This window comes from Sesamum indicum, linkage group LG2, assembly GCF_026168435.1.
Source record: "Sesamum indicum cultivar Baizhima isolate 11 linkage group LG2, ASM2616843v1, whole genome shotgun sequence".
NCBI lineage: Eukaryota > Viridiplantae > Streptophyta > Magnoliopsida > Lamiales > Pedaliaceae > Sesamum > Sesamum indicum.
Window position 1 is genome coordinate 272109 of NC_142658.1, and position 19434 is coordinate 291542.

At 34.8% G+C, this 19434-nt stretch overlaps 5 protein-coding genes across 9 annotated transcripts; 4 read left to right on the top strand and 1 right to left on the bottom strand.

The window, feature by feature from the left end:
• Positions 1-301: 301 nt before the first annotated feature.
• Positions 302-2604, bottom strand: LOC105174913 (DNA ligase-like protein). Of its 3 annotated transcripts, none has more exons than XM_011097171.3 (8): positions 2436-2604; positions 1638-1762; positions 1475-1563; positions 1294-1389; positions 1109-1203; positions 998-1038; positions 833-916; positions 302-668 (listed from the first exon to the last, which is right to left on the bottom strand). In XM_011097171.3, exons 1-8 carry the CDS (start codon positions 2602-2604, stop codon positions 519-521), a joined length of 849 nt encoding a protein of 282 aa, XP_011095473.2. In that variant the 3' UTR covers positions 302-518. The 3 variants fall into 3 exon arrangements, with proteins under 3 accessions (XP_011095473.2, XP_020547476.1, XP_088733133.1); XM_088877007.1 differs by having other exon boundaries at positions 631-668; positions 833-923; XM_020691817.2 differs by lacking the exon at positions 833-916.
• Positions 2605-2710: 106 nt separating this feature from the next.
• Positions 2711-4629, top strand: LOC105174904 (uncharacterized). The gene is made up of 4 exons (XM_011097161.3): positions 2711-2843; positions 2911-2964; positions 3143-3194; positions 4298-4629. Exons 1-4 carry the CDS (start codon positions 2767-2769, stop codon positions 4514-4516), a joined length of 402 nt encoding a protein of 133 aa, XP_011095463.1. The 5' UTR covers positions 2711-2766; the 3' UTR covers positions 4517-4629.
• Positions 4630-5378: 749 nt separating this feature from the next.
• LOC105174924 (SNARE associated Golgi protein family) lies at positions 5379-9359 on the top strand. The gene is made up of 7 exons (XM_011097183.3): positions 5379-6108; positions 6997-7049; positions 7467-7559; positions 7639-7862; positions 8355-8421; positions 8961-9071; positions 9186-9359. Exons 1-7 carry the CDS (start codon positions 5658-5660, stop codon positions 9207-9209), a joined length of 1023 nt encoding a protein of 340 aa, XP_011095485.1. The 5' UTR covers positions 5379-5657; the 3' UTR covers positions 9210-9359.
• A 1633-nt stretch (positions 9360-10992) lies between these two features.
• On the top strand, positions 10993-14897 carry LOC105174939 (LYR family of Fe/S cluster biogenesis protein). Of its 3 annotated transcripts, none has more exons than XM_011097235.3 (4): positions 10993-11262; positions 11778-11884; positions 14048-14174; positions 14304-14897. In XM_011097235.3, the coding sequence occupies exon 4, from the start codon at positions 14367-14369 to the stop codon at positions 14655-14657; it is 291 nt and encodes a 96-aa protein (XP_011095537.1). In that variant the 5' UTR covers positions 10993-11262; positions 11778-11884; positions 14048-14174; positions 14304-14366; the 3' UTR covers positions 14658-14897. The 3 variants fall into 3 exon arrangements, with proteins under 3 accessions (XP_011095537.1, XP_011095530.1, XP_011095514.1); XM_011097228.3 differs by having other exon boundaries at positions 14048-14143; XM_011097212.3 differs by lacking the exon at positions 14048-14174.
• A 3153-nt stretch (positions 14898-18050) lies between these two features.
• LOC105174969 (flowering-promoting factor 1) lies at positions 18051-18658 on the top strand. Its single transcript, XM_011097248.3, has one exon. It carries the CDS (start codon positions 18101-18103, stop codon positions 18443-18445), a length of 345 nt encoding a protein of 114 aa, XP_011095550.1. The 5' UTR covers positions 18051-18100; the 3' UTR covers positions 18446-18658.
• The last annotated feature ends 776 nt before the right edge of the window (positions 18659-19434 follow it).

A 19434-nucleotide genomic window follows, 5' to 3' on the forward strand; every position in this document is an offset into this window, starting at 1 on the left:
TTAACAAACAAAAGCCCAGTGAGAATCCCAGTTTACTAGACACAGATTAATACTGTACAATCTTTGATTTAAACACTACAGAATTCGAAGTGGTTAGTGATATACTTTCAGGTGTGCTTTCTCATCCTTGCATTTAATCCCTTTCCTAAAACCAATGCCAGCACTAATTGTATTCTACCTCAAGATGCTAAAACCACATTATCTAAACGAGATTAGATAGAGGTCTGTAGATAGAGCACAGCATAATACTCTGTTCCATAAAGCTCAAAGAACAACAATGGCATGCACAATCAGGAGGATAGAAGTTCCAAAGATGGGAGTGCTGCAAAAATTACAATCATGAGGTTTCCACAGGTTCCTTGAAAAATTACAGAATTTATCATTTCTTGCTTTCTGGAGACAACGGAAGTCACCATGGTTAATTTGTCTAACCAACAGCAATGTGCACTAAACAGCTTAAATTTTGTTGTCAAAAGTTTTAGACAGTTGCAGAATGCAATTAAGCTAAAAATCCATATTCATCTTATTTTGGGACCAAGGTAATACTTTGGGTCTCTGAAGAACCTTGTAATAGTTTCAGCCTTCTCAGTTGAAAGATCAGTGTTCTCCAAAATGTATTCCTTTGATGCTTTCGCTATTGCTTCAATGGAACCAATGGCTTGATTGAGCTGCAAGAGAGGAACCTTAATGTATTTAAGCAAGGGCTGATAGTGATCTTTAGAAGGGAGAAACTTCTCATTCACATCCACAATATCAACAACCAGGGGTAAAAAGAATTGGTTAGACGTGAAAAATGAATTGAAAATTACATAAAACAAAGTATATTGATTACCGCATTTGCGTCATGGTTATCAATCCCGGGAATGGATGTGACAACTTTGACGTAGATGTCCATTGATTGCACAGACTTTTCCCTCTAAATGCTTAACATTTATTAGGTGTATATTGCAAAGAAAATGAATTACTTACAACAGTAAGAAAATGGTTCTGGCAATACCTCATCTCTCAATTTTGCTATACCATCCTGCCGCTTACAAACTGCAATAAATGCCTGGGATAAATATGCATTCTACAGACTTCGCACAGCCAGATGTAAGATTCAAACTACCTCCACGAGCATGTGAGACCTTTACAATCTTCTCAAAGCCCATCTCCAAGTCTTGTACAGGAATAAAGGTTGGTCTACCAAGCTCCATACCATATCTTAAACAAGCCACATGTCAAGCAAGCATCTCGTCCAAAAAGCAAGATACTAGGAAGAATAACACTTCAATCAGTTAGGAAAAGACTAACTTGAAATAAGAGCGTATGAAAGAGTCATTCTGCTCCTTGGTTGGGAGGGTAACAACCACATAGAAGTGTGCGAATTGTCCCCTCAACTTCTGAATTCTGTACCAAGAACATGAATATTCATAACAAAGCTGAAACATCTAGAAGATTGAACCTATATTAGTAAAATTGTGTAGCATTTTACTTGCTGAAGATAGATGCAGTGTCCTCGGAGCCCCAATTAGTCACAAATATGAAAGCTACAGACAAACCTCCACAGTTAAATATGAAATCCTGCACATGAAGTAATTCAAAAGCCAAGTAGGGAGCACACTTTAAGTTGTATACAAGCTAGGGAGGTTAAATACTGGAGCTATTGGCATGAAATTTAATCTGTAAGAATTTGCATCAAGGAAGGAGGAGATGAAGTTGATGAAGGATGGATGTTGTTCATCTTTCCAAGTGGTACTCATTATACAAACCCCATTGCAACCTACACCAAGATTAAAATCGGGGCCTGTTCAATCATTAACATTCATACATTTACAGACATAAGCATATATGTATGGATTTTCAGAAATGAAACCAATAGCAACCAAGATAAAAAGAAAAAAAAGTCCTTTTTTTAGCAATTTTCATTTGATCCTTCAAAAATTATATACTATTAATGAAATAGAACTTCGTCCGTAACAGTTGGTTTCAAGTCACAAAACCAAAAGGTACTCATTACGATAATGACAATCTGCACCTAGAAAACATATTCAGCCGAGTACTGGAGACTAAGCATCATCCTGAAGCTACATAAGATAAGTGTAAACATGGACCCTACTTCTAATCCCAGACACTAGCAAGACAGCATCAAACCAAAAGAAGTGTACATATTATGCTAAGTCAAGCTCGCACAAAGATTTCTCTCTGTCTCGATAACAATCAAACCACATTTTTTAAAAGGAAGCATGATGGAGAGCAATTTCATCTGTCACATTTCAAAAACTTAAGCTAATTTAGTCTATCAGGACACTGAAATCCAAATAGAAAGCTGCTTTAGCATTGGAAGAAGATCGGAATCGATAGTTGTATAGAATATAAAAGTCAACAATGAGACAAATCAACCAAAATATAAATAAAACGATACTTAGAATATCAACAACAAAGAAATTAATGACCTGAATTTGATAGATTCGAAGGTGTAGATTCTCTGTAACCGCGAGCGGAGTTCATGTTTACTGAGCAGAAGAGAGAAGGGAGAATCGGCGAAGAGAGTTTGTAGTTATTGTGGGAATGAAAATGGGTGAATGTTATGTCAGATATGTGAAGCGAGGCGGGAAGCTGCATACTGTTGATGTCATTTTTATGTTTTTGCGCTTTATTAATTTTCTTGCTCTGCAACACACGATTTTAATTCAACTTAAATAAGGACGGAAAAAGCCGTTTTCCCTGAACCTGCGATTTGCAAATTCATCATCTTCTTGGGGCGACAGCGGAGAGCCAGCAAGCATGACCTCCTCCGCCACCACCACCACCACCACTCCGTCTCCCAAGCGCCTCTTATTCGACCGTCGCTACGGCTGGGTGTAAGTTTCTCTGTGTCTATGTGCAAGCTTATGGCTCTTATTCATCAATTAACTTATCAAATTGCAGGTTGGACGAATGGAAAGAGCCATCCCAAGAAGCCTTATCTGGTGGCCGTGGAATGTATATTTTCTCTACTTGTTTTTCTCGATTCTACTATCTCTTTTGCTTGGTGAAGCGATAACCAGCTCTAAATTACTTGACACCCACTTTATTTTCTAGTTTGATGAAGTATTCCATCTATACTCATTTCTGATCAAGTCGCTGTTTCTTGCGTTTCCTTTTCCCTTTTCATTTGAAGGTTCTGCATTGTGCCCCTAGCAAAAGCAGTGGTTGAGAAGGCATCAGAATCGGTAACGAATTTCCTGTCTATTTAACTAAATTATACAGTTGTCGCTTGGTAAATTTTTCAATTTAATGTTATTATGATTTTAATTGAAAATTACAATTGGGATCTGCAAATAAATAGTTCTCATTCTTCAAGATGGATGAATTTTCTTCTTTTTATATTGTAATTTCTTCAAGATTCTCTACTCTGACTTATCGGTTTTCTGCCCGTTCGCTTAATCTGGATATTGGTTAGAAACAAAATGGAAAATCCTGATTCACTCTTTTTGTACTTCTATTACATAGCCATCCAAAAAATTTATTGGAGCTGTTAAAACTTATACAAAGAGAATATATGTGCGGTCACTGTAGTATAAGTTTGCATTTCTCTCAGGTTATATTTGGATGGAATGAATTGGACTTGGGAGAAGGATTTGAGAAAATGGGCGAATCCTTTCTAATGTGGAATTTTCCAAATAAATCCAAAGGATTTGTTATATTCGAAATCCCTACCTTTAAATCCATCCATCCAAACACAATGTTAAAGAAAATTCTGTAACTAAGTTTGAAACTTTAAGAAGTGTGGCAAATGTAGGAATCTCAGTTTTCATTTAGATCAGTTTGGTCAAATTGATGTCTTTGTTTTGAGATCTAGCTTGGCACCAGCAGGTGAAGGACTCTCTAATGAATTGAAGTGGGAGATTGAAACCAAATGGGTTTAATGTGTAACTATTAGCTTACATCTGTGTTTTCTCTTCAAACGTCAATAAGATGAACATGCTGCTCTATGTTCCAGGAGGGGTAACCTTAATGCTTGTACTTGGCGTAGATGGTTCAATACTGAATTTCCTACCTATGAGGTCTAGTTTTAAACTGGTGAGAGAGAGAGAGCTTGTCTTCCTTGAACTTAATAAAGCCAATTTATGTCTGAATTTTGCGACTTAATATTGAAATATCATAATAAAACCTTGGCATTACCCACATACTCTGTGCATTAGCTTTCCATAGTACAAGTCAAGATAATAGTTGGGTTCTCTTTCTGATGCATGAAACTTTCTTGCTACAAAAACCCTGGGTTCTTTGCTAGAGAAGCTTCCCACTGATATGTTCTCTATCTGCTTCTTAACAGATAAACTTTGTTGCAACCTCTACATTGAATGTCCTAGAAAGACCAGATTTGCTCTCACCGAAAGTTGTTCAAGCTGCTCTCAGTGATCAAATGCATAAACTTGCATCTTCAGTAAAGAATGCAAAACTAGTCTTGATGGCATCCAAAAGAAATATAGAGAGGGCAACTTCTTGCTCATTGGAACTTCCTGAAGACAACAGCAAATCACATACAAAATGATTTTGACATGTAGACTGATTTAGTCTTTGATAAACTCAAAGTGTGTTTATATTGGATGTTACTAACATAATATTATCATCTTCTAGTGTTCGTTCTAGTTTTTATCTCTTATACATGATGCCTATACACCCAGTTATCTTGTATACAATGCAGCAGGAAGCTAATGATTGAATAAAACCTGGTGCAGATTTGGCTCATGTCATTTATCTGCACCAGGAAAGAAAACTCAAGCATTTTCAAGAATATCGTTGTCCTTGTAATTTTACATTCCTATTCTCGAATCATGTCGATGAGACTTTAAATGGACTTGTGCAAGCTGGATTCTGTGTCGTGGTTTAGATCTTTCATCTATTATCTACCAGATTTACCCTTTCAGTCACACTGAATCTATATGTATATGCTCAAGCTAGTTCTTAATAACAGCCCCATCTTTATCCATGGTTATCAATTGTTACTCGGTACTCAGTCCTCTATTCCAAGTGACTAGAGTAGATTCTGGTAAAGTCTTTCACCTCTAAGTCAATTTTCAGAGCTTCACAGGATAAACAGTGGCTACAAATGGTCTTATTCCTTTTATTTTAGCCAAATTCCTGTTTAAACATTTCCAATTTCCAACTCGGAAAGAAAGTAAAATGAAAAAGGGAGAAAGCTACACGTGCAGCATTATGGAACACAATTCCAAGTATCCTGAATGTCCCATGATACTCTACTCAATTGCTCATCACACGATTCACTTCTCTCAAAATCTAATCCATCCCCTACTCCCTTCACAAAAAAAAGAAAATAATAAAAAAAAAAAGAGGAAAACATCAAAATATTTAACTAAATTAGAAAAGTTCAATGATAAAAAATAAATAATGAAATTCACAGCACTGCAATTTTCGCATCCAGAATCAGAACATACCACAAGTAGATTCTCATTCTGCAGCGTAGGAGCTTACAGAAAGAAGCATCCCCTCCTCAAGAAACCTTCAAACAGCCAACAGAAATAATCAGTATCCAATCAGAAAAAAATATAAAGCAGTAGGAGGAGGAAGGTAGAAAAGGAAGCTAAAAGAAAAGAGAAGAAAAAAAAAAAAGCAAAAAGAGGAAGCAACGATCTTTATCCCTCTTCACCGTTCAGTCCACCACTTCAAATAAAATGCCCACCATTCCTTTCAGGACAGCACCACCAACACCGCCGTGCCGCGGCCTCTCCTCCTCCACGACCTCCTCTCCCTCCATCACTCTCCGACAAAGCCCAAACTTTCACTTGTCTTTATTTGGGTTCAAGCCTAAGCGCTTCCATTTCTTGAAGCCATGCTCTTCACTGCGACAAACTAAGAAACAACAGCAGCAGACCCTTACAAAGGCCCCAAACAATGCGCCCCAAAGCCTCAGGAGAATCTTGAATTTCAACCCAAGAGGTGAAAATGACGAAAATAAGGATGGGAATGCGACTGAGGGTGATGGCGGAGATGACGCAGCAATTAAAGGCACAATCTTGGCAGGGCTTCTGCTTGTAGGTGTTGTTGGTGGATTTGGGACTGTTGGATATATATACAAGGATCAGATCAATGCTTTTTTAACCCAGTTTTCTGGCTTCATTGAAGGTGATTCCTTTCGAACTTTGCGTGCCGTTTTGATGGTTTTAGATGAATATTTCAGTTGAATTATGTCTGCTGTCTTCAATATGAGCTTCAAGATTTGATCTTTTCTGACCCTTTTGCTGGATATCTGTCTTGGGCAGAACAATTTTAGCTGAAATGCTTATTGCAGTGAAGAAGACTGAAACAATTTGTTATAAACAGTGACGTCTTATCCATTAGTTATTGGGTTTCCTGCTCATATGCCCTCAGTTTGGAAATTATGCTAGTGAATAGACATAGCTCTGAAGATTTCAATAATGTATACCGACCAGTTTCTAGTGGCGAATGGTTGATCAATATTGCCGCTCATTTCAATCATTAGTTGAAATTTGATGTGATTGAAATTACTTGCTCCCACTGAGATGAACTTTAGCTCAGCATTATGGTTTGGATCTTGGAATGAGAAACCTTTTTTGTAGTCATTAGTGAAATTAGAGCGTGAACTTTCAAATCACCCTCTGTGCAATGAATCAAGATATTCGATTTCTTTATCATGATTTTCTTCCTTCCCCTTGAGGGGTGTGTGTATAAGGGGGGCTTTATGGTTTCTGCTGTTGTGTCTTTTGGTACCTTGTTTAAGATTGTGACAATGAAATCCATCCCTCTTCCAATTGTTTAATTTTCCATAGGAGGCTGTCTGCTGATGGAGTTGAAGTGTCTAAATAAATCGAGTAATAAAAACTATTTGCTTTTCTGTAGGTACCCATTTCTAAGGATATATCTCTTCGTTGCATATCATATTTTGGTTTGCCCCTCCGGATTTCTTTTACAAGCTTCTTCACCATGTCATCTTTTTTAATGCAAGAAGCAACAAGTTTCTGTCTCAGATTTCTCTTATTTGTTCATTTTCAGGCTATGGGCCAGCTGGATATGCTCTTTTTGTTGCAGTTTATGCTGGATTGGAAGTAAGAATTTTAAGTCTCACCTCAAGCATTTTTTGTTGGCTCAACTGTTATCCATCCTTTGCCATTCAAGTTCTCTCATTGAATGCTTATAAGTTGAATTGAGGACTAAGTGAGTACTATAGTATTCTAAATGTATTCCACTAGTATCCAATGCAAATTAGAAAATGATATAGATGGAGCATGTGGTGAATTGCAATTATCGGCAACAGCATTCTCGAAGGGTCTGGAGTAGAAATGAATGGAATGTCATTTAAAAGCCTTCATTTGTCTGTAGTTGTAACATTCTTAGAAAAATCTAGTTGATTATGTGCTATAAAGTTCCTTTATTGCTGGTTGGAGTTTTGAGACGTTTCAAGTTGCGGTTCAGTGGCCAAAAAATCCATCATGTACTGATGCAAGGTGTTATTTGTTCTGTAGATACTTGCAATACCAGCCATCCCATTGACTATGTCTGCTGGTCTTCTGTTTGGCTCGGTCACTGGGACTATCATTGTCTCTATTAGTGGCACAGTAAGTCTTGGGTCTATGTGAACGGACTGGAAGGGGATAATACAAAGTGAGTAATGAAGTTGTGTTTCTTCCTTTTCAGGTGGCAGCTAGTGTCGCATTTCTAATTGCCAGATATTTTGCTCGTGAGCGAATTCTTAAGCTAGTCGAAGGAAACAAGAAATTTCTTGCAATAGACAAAGCTATTGGGGAAAATGGTTTCCGGGTTGTTACTCTTCTTCGTTTAAGTCCATTGCTTCCCTTTTCTCTGGGAAATTATCTATATGGACTTACATCTGTCAAGTTTGTTCCTTATGTATTAGGAAGGTGGGCTTCATCCTTTGCTTTCTCATATTTATTTTCTTTAACACCAGTCAAACAATTGATCTCTGTGTTAGATGTGGAAGAATTTTCATTTTACTTGTTCCAATGATATGCTTTACCGCGGCAAATAATGCGTGCTATTTATAGAAGTTCTTATGACAGCTAACCTCATAAAGACCATTCTTTTATATATATATATATATTGGTGTGTGTATGCATACGCTAAATTTGCTGGTTGTTTCTATCTTTTACTTAATAGAATAATGTGATATACACTTATGTTATTGCTGCTAAAACCACTGAGAAATTTTCTTGATGACCTTGAACCTTCGAATTCATTCAAGTAGAAGGTGCTACATGAAATTATGGGTTGATATATTAGATGAATTCCATGATATATATACTGTTGCTAGATGACCTATGTAGTATTAGAATGATAGCTATTAGATGTTTAATATATTGCCTGATGTAGGTTGCTGAATGTTGTTTTTGCAGTTGGTTGGGTATGCTTCCAGGAACATGGGCATATGTGAGTGCTGGAGCATTTGGGCGGGCAATAATTGTGAGTTTTACTTGTTTATCTCCAGAACAGTGGTTTTTCCTTCTTCTAGCTTCATGCTTAATGAGCACAAGTAATAACAACCTCTCTTCTAATCTAATTCTGGATGTCCTTCAATCTTAAAATGTGATATTCTACCAAAAAAACCTCAAGAATCTGGGGAAGTCTGTTCCTTTTTCTCAGCAGAAAGTACTGAGTTTTAGGCAGAAAAGTAAAGATAAAGATAAAGATAAATCCTAATGAAACTTTTGATTTAATTCATGGTGGATCAAGTGTTAAGTCTTTGGATAAAGGCTGAATATGCATTTGAATGAAGGTTTCCAGCACTTTACTTATGGTGTAACTCGTTCATTTACTCACCTCTTTTGTCCTTAGCAAACGACAGTAAGATGTGAGTTGATGCGCAAACCTTTTTCTTATACCTTGCAAAGAAACTGCAACTGTAAAGATGCTGAAATTGATGGTGCTGGTACTCCATTAATGATGAGCTTTCATCACGTAAGCTAATGGGGTTGGTTTTGCTTGTCCTTGATTCTCGACAGCAAGAAGAATCTGAGATAGGGTTAAGTGGAGGGAACGGTCAGCTATGGACACTGGGACTAGGGCTGTTAGCAACGGTGCTGGCTGCAACTTACGTGACACGGCTAGCTAAGGTAATCTAGCTGCTGTTGCAATTGTTCTTCTCCTTCTTTCACCATCCCGTCCATCGGGGTTTGTATAGCATGTGGTGTGAGAATTGCGATTGGTGGTGTTTATACTTACTGCAGGATGCCATCAAAGACATTGAGTAGACGGAGGCATACCAACGATGCTGTGGCTTATCCGCGATATAGTTTTGACATGTAAAATTGATAGAGATACATCACATATCATCATCATCATGTAAATCAAGATTGACAGACATGGTGCACCCAACTGTATAAGAAAATTTTTATGCATCACCGTTTCCGTTTTCCTAGTTATAGAAATTTGGCTGCTCTGCAAACGGCTAATCTTTGTTTCTCATGTGTGTGTGCACCCAAACTCAAAGTATTCTATGCCTTTTGACAGTGTTAAAGTTTCTCAATTTCCAACTAAAGGAAAGACATTGAAATATTGTAAAACTGCTGCAAGAGATGTTAGTAAGAAATTCCTTTTAAATTAGGGTAAACTGCAATTTATCTTCATATAATATGGAAAAAAATCTTGGTGTTTTGAAAATTAAAGCAAAGTATTTTTTAAAATACAAAATGGGTGATATGCTAATTATTTTTTTATAGGAGATTTTTTTTCTCATTTATCATACCATACGAATACGCCTTCAAATAGGGGTGGTAGATGAGTCGAGCCGGAGGTTGTTCACCAGCTCGCGAGCTAGTGATTTTTTTTTTTATTTGAATTTTTTATATTTAATATTTGATCAATTTTATAATCTAAATTGACCATATATTATAATTATTAATCAATATTATACATTTTATTTTGGATAATAATAAATTATGGTACTTTTATTTATATATTTAATCTTTATACAAAAATAAATTTAATCCACTTAGTAAATTATAATATTTTTTATAATTAAAATTATTATTTAATATGATATATAGAACTTTATGTTATATTTTAATATATATTTGTATTACGTTAATATTTTTTAAATTGACAAGTAATTCACTTATAATTTTTAATTATTTATAAATTTCTGTCAAAATTTAGTAATTCCTATGAATTAATAATAGTAATGATGATGGTTGAACAATTCTGATTATTATTTTATTATTATATAATGAGATTAAAAAGTTTAATCAATAATTACGATATCTTAAAATTCGGACACCTGATTAATACAAAATTTAAATATATACAAAACTGTGTTCATTAGATCATATCAGACGGTATGATTTAAAATCACATGGTCTGATTCAACAATACACCGTATTTACTCTTATGTTTTGAGTACAATATCTCGACATCCGTATATCCAATAGGTCTAAAACTTTACCAAATGTACTTTTTTGTAAGTTTTATCATATCTAACGGTATGATCTCAATTTTGATGGCTCGATTACCCCATGTTGTTCAACAATGTAAGATGATAATTACATCAATGTTATACTAACATTTATAAATATATAAATTTTACAAATTGTGAACATATATTAATTTCAACTAGATTTATGTAAAAATTTTATGATTCGATCTCATGATTTAAAATAATAATAATAATAATAAGAATAATAATGATGATGACGATGATGGTTGAATAATTTTAATTATTATTGAATTATATGTAATGAGGTTAAAAAATTTAATCAATAATTAAGATATTTTAAAATCTGGACACCTGATTCATATGAAATTTAAATATATACAAAACTGTGTCCTTTAAATCATATCAAACGATATGATTTAAAATAATAATAATAATAGTAGTAATAATAATAATAATAAGACGAAGAAGAATACAAAAAGTCAAAAATTAAAAATCCATCATTGTGTTTGAATTTGTATTTTAATTATTTTATTTTATATTTTGAAAATAAAAATAAATAAATGTGTGTTAAAAATAGTTATTTGTTTCGGTCTCTTGTTCTCGTTTCTTCTTCCTTTTTCTTTCTCTCTTTCTGTTTCGTCTCCATTCTTTCTCCTCTTTCTACTCTCTCTCCTCGCCATTGCCCTTCTCTCCGCCGCCTCCGCCTCCGCCTCCGCCTCCAATATCACTGAAATCCTTCACCGGAAAATACCCACTCATTGTCATAAAAAACATCCTAGCCCTCCACGTCTTGCTTGACTACTTCGACGCGCCGAAGCTCCACAAGATCTCCGAGGGCTCCGTTCTCTCTACTACACACCGCTGGAAATCTGGTATTTGTCAACATTACCGATCTGAGAGGGGGGAAAGTTGGGTTCGGCTCCGGCGTCCCTAGCTCGCCTCTCATCTCTTTCTTCTCTCCTTCCCACCTCCATTCTGCTGCAATTTTATTCAAGTTTTTACCTACAATTTTCTGGAACAATTCGTAAAATCGAGCTCGAGTTCGAGCTCGACTCGATGCCTCCTACGGCTTCAAATTATATGCTCATATCACAAGTATTGATACATATGCCATACTTCCACGACGATACTAAATATAGTTTTAAGGATGGAGAGGACAATTAGAGATTACCAATTGTTTTGTCCTATTATAACTCATTCTTCACAAAAATGATATTCTGTAAAAATTCCTTTTTTTCCGACAAGAAAAAGAAAAACGATATTTTTATATTTCAATATCAATTAAGTGTTTGGGCACTGCCACTCACGTCACTCCCTCTATTTTCAGAAATTATTATTATTATGGTAATAAAAGATTGTAAAATCAAATTGGGTTTCTTAACTGCAGACGCAGAGGCATCCAATTCCAATTCCAATTCCATTTGGGAAAATTGGACAGGAATCTGTAAGATTTGGGCTCCTCCAAAAAATTTATGCACTTTGCAAATTCAAGAGGTACGCGCACCTGCTATTTCCTTCTCTCTGCTTCCTTCCTTCCGTCCTTGCTGCCTCCACACCTTAACCCTGAGGGAATACTACTATTGGTGTTAAAGGGTTTCATGATTTTATATCATCTTCATTATCTTATTCATATCTACATTCTCTTGTTTGGGCTGGATTTGAAATTGAATTCTTCTCGGATGATAATTTGGTTAATCATTGAATTTTAGCATCACGTCACTGCCCTTTTCAGTAGAGTAATTTTGATGCAGAGCATATGAACTAGCTTGCTGTTCCTACTCCCTTTCACACCATTGCCTAATTTTTTTATTTTTATGTTTTGGTGTTGATATGTAAAACTCTACTAGATGAAACCGTTGCGCAGATCAAGAAATGACATATAATGTCATATTTCATTTGTATAAACTTTTAACTATGTTATGATTTAGAAATGGGCGTCATAAATTTTAGGGTAACTGGCATATTGCACCCTTACAATACATCTCATTGACACTGTGCACCCTTAAAATTGAAATTTGGCACTTTACACCTTTGAAAAGAACAAAACTTTGCTTTTTGCACCCTGGATTGAATTCCAGCCTAAATCTCATCCGAAAATCGTGCAGCCTAACTCCAGTTGGGAATTTTCTATCTCTTCAACAAGTATGAAGGTAGAATTTAATTTATGTCCAAGAGTATTGGGCAATAAAACATGAAATATTCAAAGACAAAGACTCTTATCACTCATCTTCTCTATTTATTTGAGCACCAGTTGTAGGTTGCAGAATCTAGAGATCATGGTTATATAAGTTGATACAAGCTTCTAACACACAGGTCCAGACTTTGTCATATATTTAGGCTATAAAAAGATGTTTGTGTGAATATTTTCAGATGAATGATGCCACTGCAATCAAACTCTTTAAAGAAATGATAGGTATAGTAGTTTATTGCCTATCATCTTTGTACGTTAAATGAATTGCTTAAGCCCAAAACAATATGGAGGAGATAAATCTCATTGATACTTGTCTTCTTATGAATTGCTGAAGCCCAAAACAATTTGGAGGAGTTAAATCTCATCGATACTTGTCTTCTTAATGCAAAACTTGGATTGTATTACACCGGTGGCAATTTTACCAGGGCAAAAGATGAAATGCTTGGAAAGACTATGACTAGTTCTTGATCTAATTAGAATTTTCTTATTATATTACGCACCATGAGAACTCAATTGTCAATAGAGTAATGGAATATATTTGTACAAGAGTTGTTTTTTCTTTCCTTCCTGACTCTGCTTTAGTGCTACATACTTTTACTATTCTTGGTGACTGCAGAATAGCAGAAGTTGCAGAAGCTACTGTTCATAAATGGGAGGAAAAATGTGGGAGAATGAGAATGGGTAGAAAATGAAGGAAATGTTTTCTTATTCTTTTTATTAGAGCGAAGAAAAGGTTTTATGCTTTTACCTATGGAGAAACAAAAAGCCCCTCTCAGTGTCATGCTCCATGCTTTTTCGGTAGAATTTCAGCCGAATTCCACCTTAGGGTGCAAGATGCAAGGTTTTGTTTATTTGAAGGGTGAAAAGTGCCAAAAAAATTACAATTTTAGGGTGCAAAGTGCCAATAAAACATATTTAAAGGGTGATATATGCCAATTGCCCTAATTTTTGTGGAAATTGGTTTATCTGGTTTCTTAATGTTCATGGGATATGGTCTCTTTTGCATTTTCTTCCTTTATGTGAATCAAACAGTTATTGTGACCTGTGGAATCCAATTGTAGCTGGAGTTGAGACCTATCCAGACATTTTAGTCTTCATCTTGAGCATTACAAAATGGCTTGTTTGTGTTGCAGCTCTCTCAGTCCCCTGAACATTGTTTGAAATTACGAGATTCATGGATTTATTTGTCTTTAGCCACTGTAACTCTTTATGCTCTCTCTCCGGTTCCAGAATCACTAATTCAAAAATTACACAATAAATCATGACATTATTCCTTAGGGACCCTAAGAAATATTGATCCAGCACATCGTATTCTACTAAGTCTAGAACAACATGATTTACCCTCTCATGCCACTAGGAACATTATTAAATGTTTATAGCATATTGCTGGCTCGTCCTTTGGTAACTTCAAAAACATAGTGTGAATTTGGAGTGGAAACATAAATAAAAGATATTATGCTGGTCAGGTGAGGAGGTGAAGCTACAGCAAGGTTATGTTCAAAAAGCCTTATGGAAAGGAATTCTGGCATGAGTTCACCTTGGTTTAAGGATTTATGTCTCTGGTATTGTTCAATCACTTTTGGCCATGTCCAAGTAAGGCTGTATGTTGTGTTTCCTTGTGGTACCTTTGGAGGTTGTGATTATCCACTCTGTTCACAAATTCTGGCATATCCTGGACGTTCTGTTAGTTATAATATCATCTAATAGCTGTTTGTTTCATAGATTTAATTGTTAACCTTGGGCACGAGGGTATTGAAGGAAGATCTAGCTTGGGAAGAAGATGCGATGGCAGCTTCCGGTAAAGCAAGGCTTTCAGGGATGCAGAAGCAAGTGCTTGCTCTGTACCGAGGATTCTTACGAGCAGCACGCTCCAAATCCCCTGAAGAGCGCAGCAGAATTGAGGCATTTGTGTCGGCGGAGTTCCGGAATAATTCGTCACAAGTAGATCGCAAGAATTTTCTCTACATCGAATATTTGCTTAGGCGTGGTAAGAGGCAACTGGATCAGCTAACGAGCCCGAATACAGTGGGATTGTCATCCTTAAATGTTGAAGTTTCTGATAGGGAAAAACCTTAGTGGCAGTTGGTCAACCATTTTGTCAAACCTCTTCACTATGATTTACCGGTGAAATATATATATACACATACGTTGTATGATAATAAGGTCAGCAGTTGTTTGTGATAGAACAATTATCCCTTAGCAATGAGGACGGAAACTTAGGGAGTTGTTGGATATGTTAGGATATATTGTGACTCACACGAAATTGTGAATTTGATTTGAAGCCCTTGTCTTTTATGGAGATGCCAATTTATACAACATTATTTCATAATAGTATATATATAGTTCCAACATTACAAAACAAATCAAGTTTGGATATGGGACGTGCAATCAAACTCCTCATAGGTAGTGGGGGTATTTACGGTTGCTTTTTTGGTGGCATCAATACCCATTAATAATAATTATATATGTTGTGTGCAACTTTGAGAGAGCAATAAGTAAATTAAAGAGGTCTCAAGATCACTATATATATATATATATATTCCAGTTGTACTCATTTATAATTAAATTACGTATGCCTATCTTATCAGATGAAGTCAATCTGTTTTTTATTGAGTTATGCATCTCCTTTAATTTACCCCCAAATATCTAAATTAATAATAATACTAATATTCGATTGATGTAAGGAAGAATTTTAGGTGCGCATTAATTTAGACCAAAGTTAGGGCTATTGCAGAACCTACCTACAAATCTAGATATATTCACCCACATTTATACTGGAAACCCAACTCATGATGATATATACTAATTCCTGCTGGATTCCTAAATATTTAAGGATACGTGCACGAAAGTTGCTCCGAATTAATTAATTATGAAAATAAAACCACCATAAGAACAGCACTTTAGAGACCATTATATATATATATATATATATATACCTTAATTACTTGGAATTGGCGTGAGAATATATCTATATATATGTACATGCATTAATTAATTTGTTGGTGGAATGACGTATATTTATATGTAGTTGGTTAAGAATCAGATTGTTCGGCCTCCCTAGGTATACATGTAGTGAGATATTGGTGGGGAAAAATATAATTTTAGTTCTATAATTTATGGAGTTAATATTTTTGATTCTGTATGAATTAATTTTCATATAATTTTAAAACTTTGACAATTTTCATCTTTTTTCGGGCCAATTTGGCCAGAAAATTACATATGATTTGTACATGTTTAAATTAAATTATATTTTTAGTCCTGTAATTTAAGGGGTATTGACATTTTGGTCCTACATGAATTTATTTGTAAGACTAAAATTGCAAGTAAATTACAAATTCAAGCAAAGTTGGCCAGAAAAAAATTAAAATTGTCAAAATTATAAAATTACAGGATTAATTGTGAAAAATAATTTGTACAGGACTAAAACTACCAGCCTCTTAAATTACAAGACTAAAATTCAATTTTTGGAATATTGGTGGGAAGCATCAATCAATATATATATATATATATATATATTATAATATACATGATGAAGAATTGATTGATTCTCGTACCAATTAATATTTATTTAGACATAAAACCACCTTAAGTACTCTTTAATAATAATAATAATAAGATAATGAATTAAAATGGCGTGACGGAATGTGAGAATTTGTGCTACACACACCAACCCTTTTAGCGAGCTAGCTAGGTCGGTGTAATTAAAATATCAATAGTGTCATTGGAGAAAGAGTATGTATATTGAAATTTTTTATTTAAATTAGATTTAATCAAACATATTAATCATATAGTAACTATATTTACACTCGTCATATAATTAATTATTATTATTTTTAATTATAGACTAACTACAAACTAAGTGTATATGTATGTGTAATATGTGAAAAGATTTATGGGCAGCATGCAGGGCATAGTATGTATATGATCCTGCTCAACCATCTCCCATCCCATCCCTCTCTTAATCTTCATTCATTATATATAGAGCATATATGCATCCATACACCCGCCCAACTCTCTTTTCAACTATATATTAATTACCCTTTGCTTGCTTCAACAATCACAAACGGACAGCCTAATAATTAATTAAATGGACATTACCAACTTAATTACTACATAAACATGACATATATATGTGTACGTATATGATCATGAAAAGATATATATATATATGTATAATTAGAGGTGGAGGTGGGGGACTTGACAAAAACATGAGAAAGTCGAGGATTGAGTGGAAAAAGACAGGTCCTTGAAGTTGGGTGCTGCGACTGAGGGTGAGCAGAAAGAAGAAATGAGGAAGGACCATTACACCACATATTCTCCATGTGATCACATGTGACGACCAACATAGATGGATATATAGATAGCACACACACCCCTATATATATATATATATATATAAGTTCACATAATAATGAATTAATATCCAAATAAAATGAAAGAAGAAATAGAAAGAGAGAGAGAAATAAAGGTCCCTCCCTCAAGGCCTCAACTCCTGTGGTCCTCCTTGCTGTAATCTATATTCCACGACGTCTACTACTTTACTTTACACTCATGTATGTACCTATATCATTCATGCCTCATCATCATCAACATTATTTCTTTAATCATCCATTCATATATATTGCATGTAAACTAGCTACCTACCACGTCCCCAAAAAGATGCAAATTAATGCAGGATAAATAAATTAATTAATTACTTCTCTTCATATCTATATATATATATATATTGCTTATAATACACGTATCATATAATATATATATATATATATGTACTCAAACTTTGTCTAGCTAGAACAAATACATGATGGAGAGAGAGGGAGCCCTAACTAATTACAAGTTTTAAACAATGGTATTAATATATGAATAGCTAAACAAAAAGACCAAGAGAAAAAAAATGTGTTTAAAGTGTATATATATATATATATATATATATATATATTTAGGTAGATATGCAAAGTAATATAAGAATTGAAAATGAAAGATTTTGAGAGCGGCTGCACATCACAAAAATTCTTTTATCCTGTTAGGGTTCACGTGCAAGGGCACGTGATGTAAGTAGGTGGGGACAAGTTGTATATTGGTGTTGATGAGTTTAAAACATAATAATATTTGAATGAATGTGAGTATGAATATTTGAAATAATAAAAATGTGAAGGGAATATAATATTGTTTCCCCACAGCAGAGAAATGAGATTCTCCTAAATAAAGAAAAAAAAAAAAAGGGCAGAATGAGAATGGAGCTACAGATTCTTCTATATCTTATTCCACCCCCTTCCCCGAAGAAATAATAATTAAAACATGATGGATAGCGTAGGCATAGGCGTCTGGTAGACAACACTGGATCCCACAATATCTAGGTTCTATACCAAAAGCTGGACAAACCTATCATCACATTCACAATCACTCCCATCTTTTTCCGTCGAATCACCCTACTTAGCTACCTATATATACCCTCCCCCTTCCATCATCCTCTCTTCATCAACAACAAGACGTGTAAATTATATAAGATCGAATTAATCATGTCTGGTGTTTGGGTTTTCAAGAATAATGGAGTGATGCAGCTGGTTGAAAATCCCTCCGAGCACAGCGACGCCAACGGCAACGGCAAACGTACCTCCAAAAGGAAGGTTTTGGTACACTTGCCCACGGGCCAAGTGGTTTCCTCTTATTCTTCTCTGGACCAAATCTTGAGAGGTCTGGGTTGGGAGAGGTACTACGGCGGAGACCCTGACCTCTTCCAATTCCACAAGCACACTTCCATTGATCTCATTTCTTTGCCCAGAGACTTTGCCAAATTCAATTCCATTTACATGTACGATATCGTCGTCAAGAATCCAAATATCTTCCATGTCCGCGACATCTGATCATCACCACCACACATCCATATATTAACTTGGTGGGCTAGCTAGGGTTCTTCTTTATATATTATTCATGACAGCTGATCCGAAGAAAAATATTTCAAGTTTGTTTCTCACTTAATTTCATCCATCCACCACTACTACCCTGTTATTACTACCTACTTTCTCTTGTAAATTTATAAATCAAGCCCAATATATAAGATTGTGTTGTTTCTAGTACGTAGCTACTTTTGTTCAAGTTTTTGGTACCAAGCCCTACTTACGTGCGTGCTTCTATTTTCATTTTTGCCAACTAAATCTTAATGTTCAACGATCATCTCAATATCATTAATTAATTATATACATTCTTATTAATTAAGTACATATATATATATATATAGCAATTATAATTATATTTTAAGTAGGTACTACGTGAGTTATAATATATATGCACTACTCTTTTGTTAAGTTGTAAATTAATCATGTATGATAATTTTACTTTGAATATGATTAGCAACTATTTTTTTAGTATACTGCACATCCATTAATGTATAACAAGTATATAAAATTTATTTGTTTCAATAACTCGGACTAATTATTATTATTTGTTTTTTTGATCAATCTAATCATGTTTTGGTTAGATACAACCAATTGCATATACAATAAATATCGTGTATATATATAATGATTCTTTTTTTTTTTAACTTGTGTGAACTAATCATATAAATTATGATGACAATTAAGTAAAACTTAATTGGTATTGTAGGACGTAGGAAATGAATTGCATTTAATGGTTGCTTTGTGAAGAATTAACGTTGTTTGTTGGAACCATATATACATGAGGTCGGAGTGAAGTTTGCTTATAAGTGAGTGATTGAAAAATATATAATTATTGTCCTATGATAGTTTTAATTATGTCATGAAATCAAGACTACATGAAATGACACACATCAAATTAGTACAACAATCCTAAGACATTAGACCTATCACGTGGCTCCCAACATCAATTCCCTTGC

Bases quoted from the DNA above. Each gene is read 5' to 3' on its own strand.
- LOC105174969 (XM_011097248.3), top strand. From the start codon at position 18,101: ATGTCTGGTGTTTGGGTTTTCAAGAATAATGGAGTGATGCAGCTGGTT.
- LOC105174924 (XM_011097183.3), top strand. From the start codon at position 5,658: ATGCCCACCATTCCTTTCAGGACAGCACCACCAACACCGCCGTGCCGC. The intron at 7,050-7,466 runs GTAAGAATTTTA...TTTGTTCTGTAG, and splicing joins CAGTTTATGCTGGATTGGAA to ATACTTGCAATACCAGCCAT. The intron at 7,560-7,638 runs GTAAGTCTTGGG...CTTCCTTTTCAG, and splicing joins TTGTCTCTATTAGTGGCACA to GTGGCAGCTAGTGTCGCATT.
- LOC105174939 (XM_011097235.3), top strand. From the start codon at position 14,367: ATGGCAGCTTCCGGTAAAGCAAGGCTTTCAGGGATGCAGAAGCAAGTG.
- LOC105174913 (XM_011097171.3), bottom strand. From the start codon at position 2,604: ATGCAGCTTCCCGCCTCGCTTCACATATCTGACATAACATTCACCCAT. The intron at 1,390-1,474 runs GTAAAATGCTAC...TTCTTGGTACAG, and splicing joins ACTGCATCTATCTTCAGCAA to AATTCAGAAGTTGAGGGGAC. The intron at 917-997 runs GTATTGCCAGAA...TTAAGCATTTAG, and splicing joins TAGCAAAATTGAGAGATGAG to AGGGAAAAGTCTGTGCAATC.
- LOC105174904 (XM_011097161.3), top strand. From the start codon at position 2,767: ATGACCTCCTCCGCCACCACCACCACCACCACTCCGTCTCCCAAGCGC. The intron at 2,844-2,910 runs GTAAGTTTCTCT...ATCAAATTGCAG, and splicing joins GACCGTCGCTACGGCTGGGT to GTTGGACGAATGGAAAGAGC. The intron at 2,965-3,142 runs GTATATTTTCTC...TTTCATTTGAAG, and splicing joins TTATCTGGTGGCCGTGGAAT to GTTCTGCATTGTGCCCCTAG.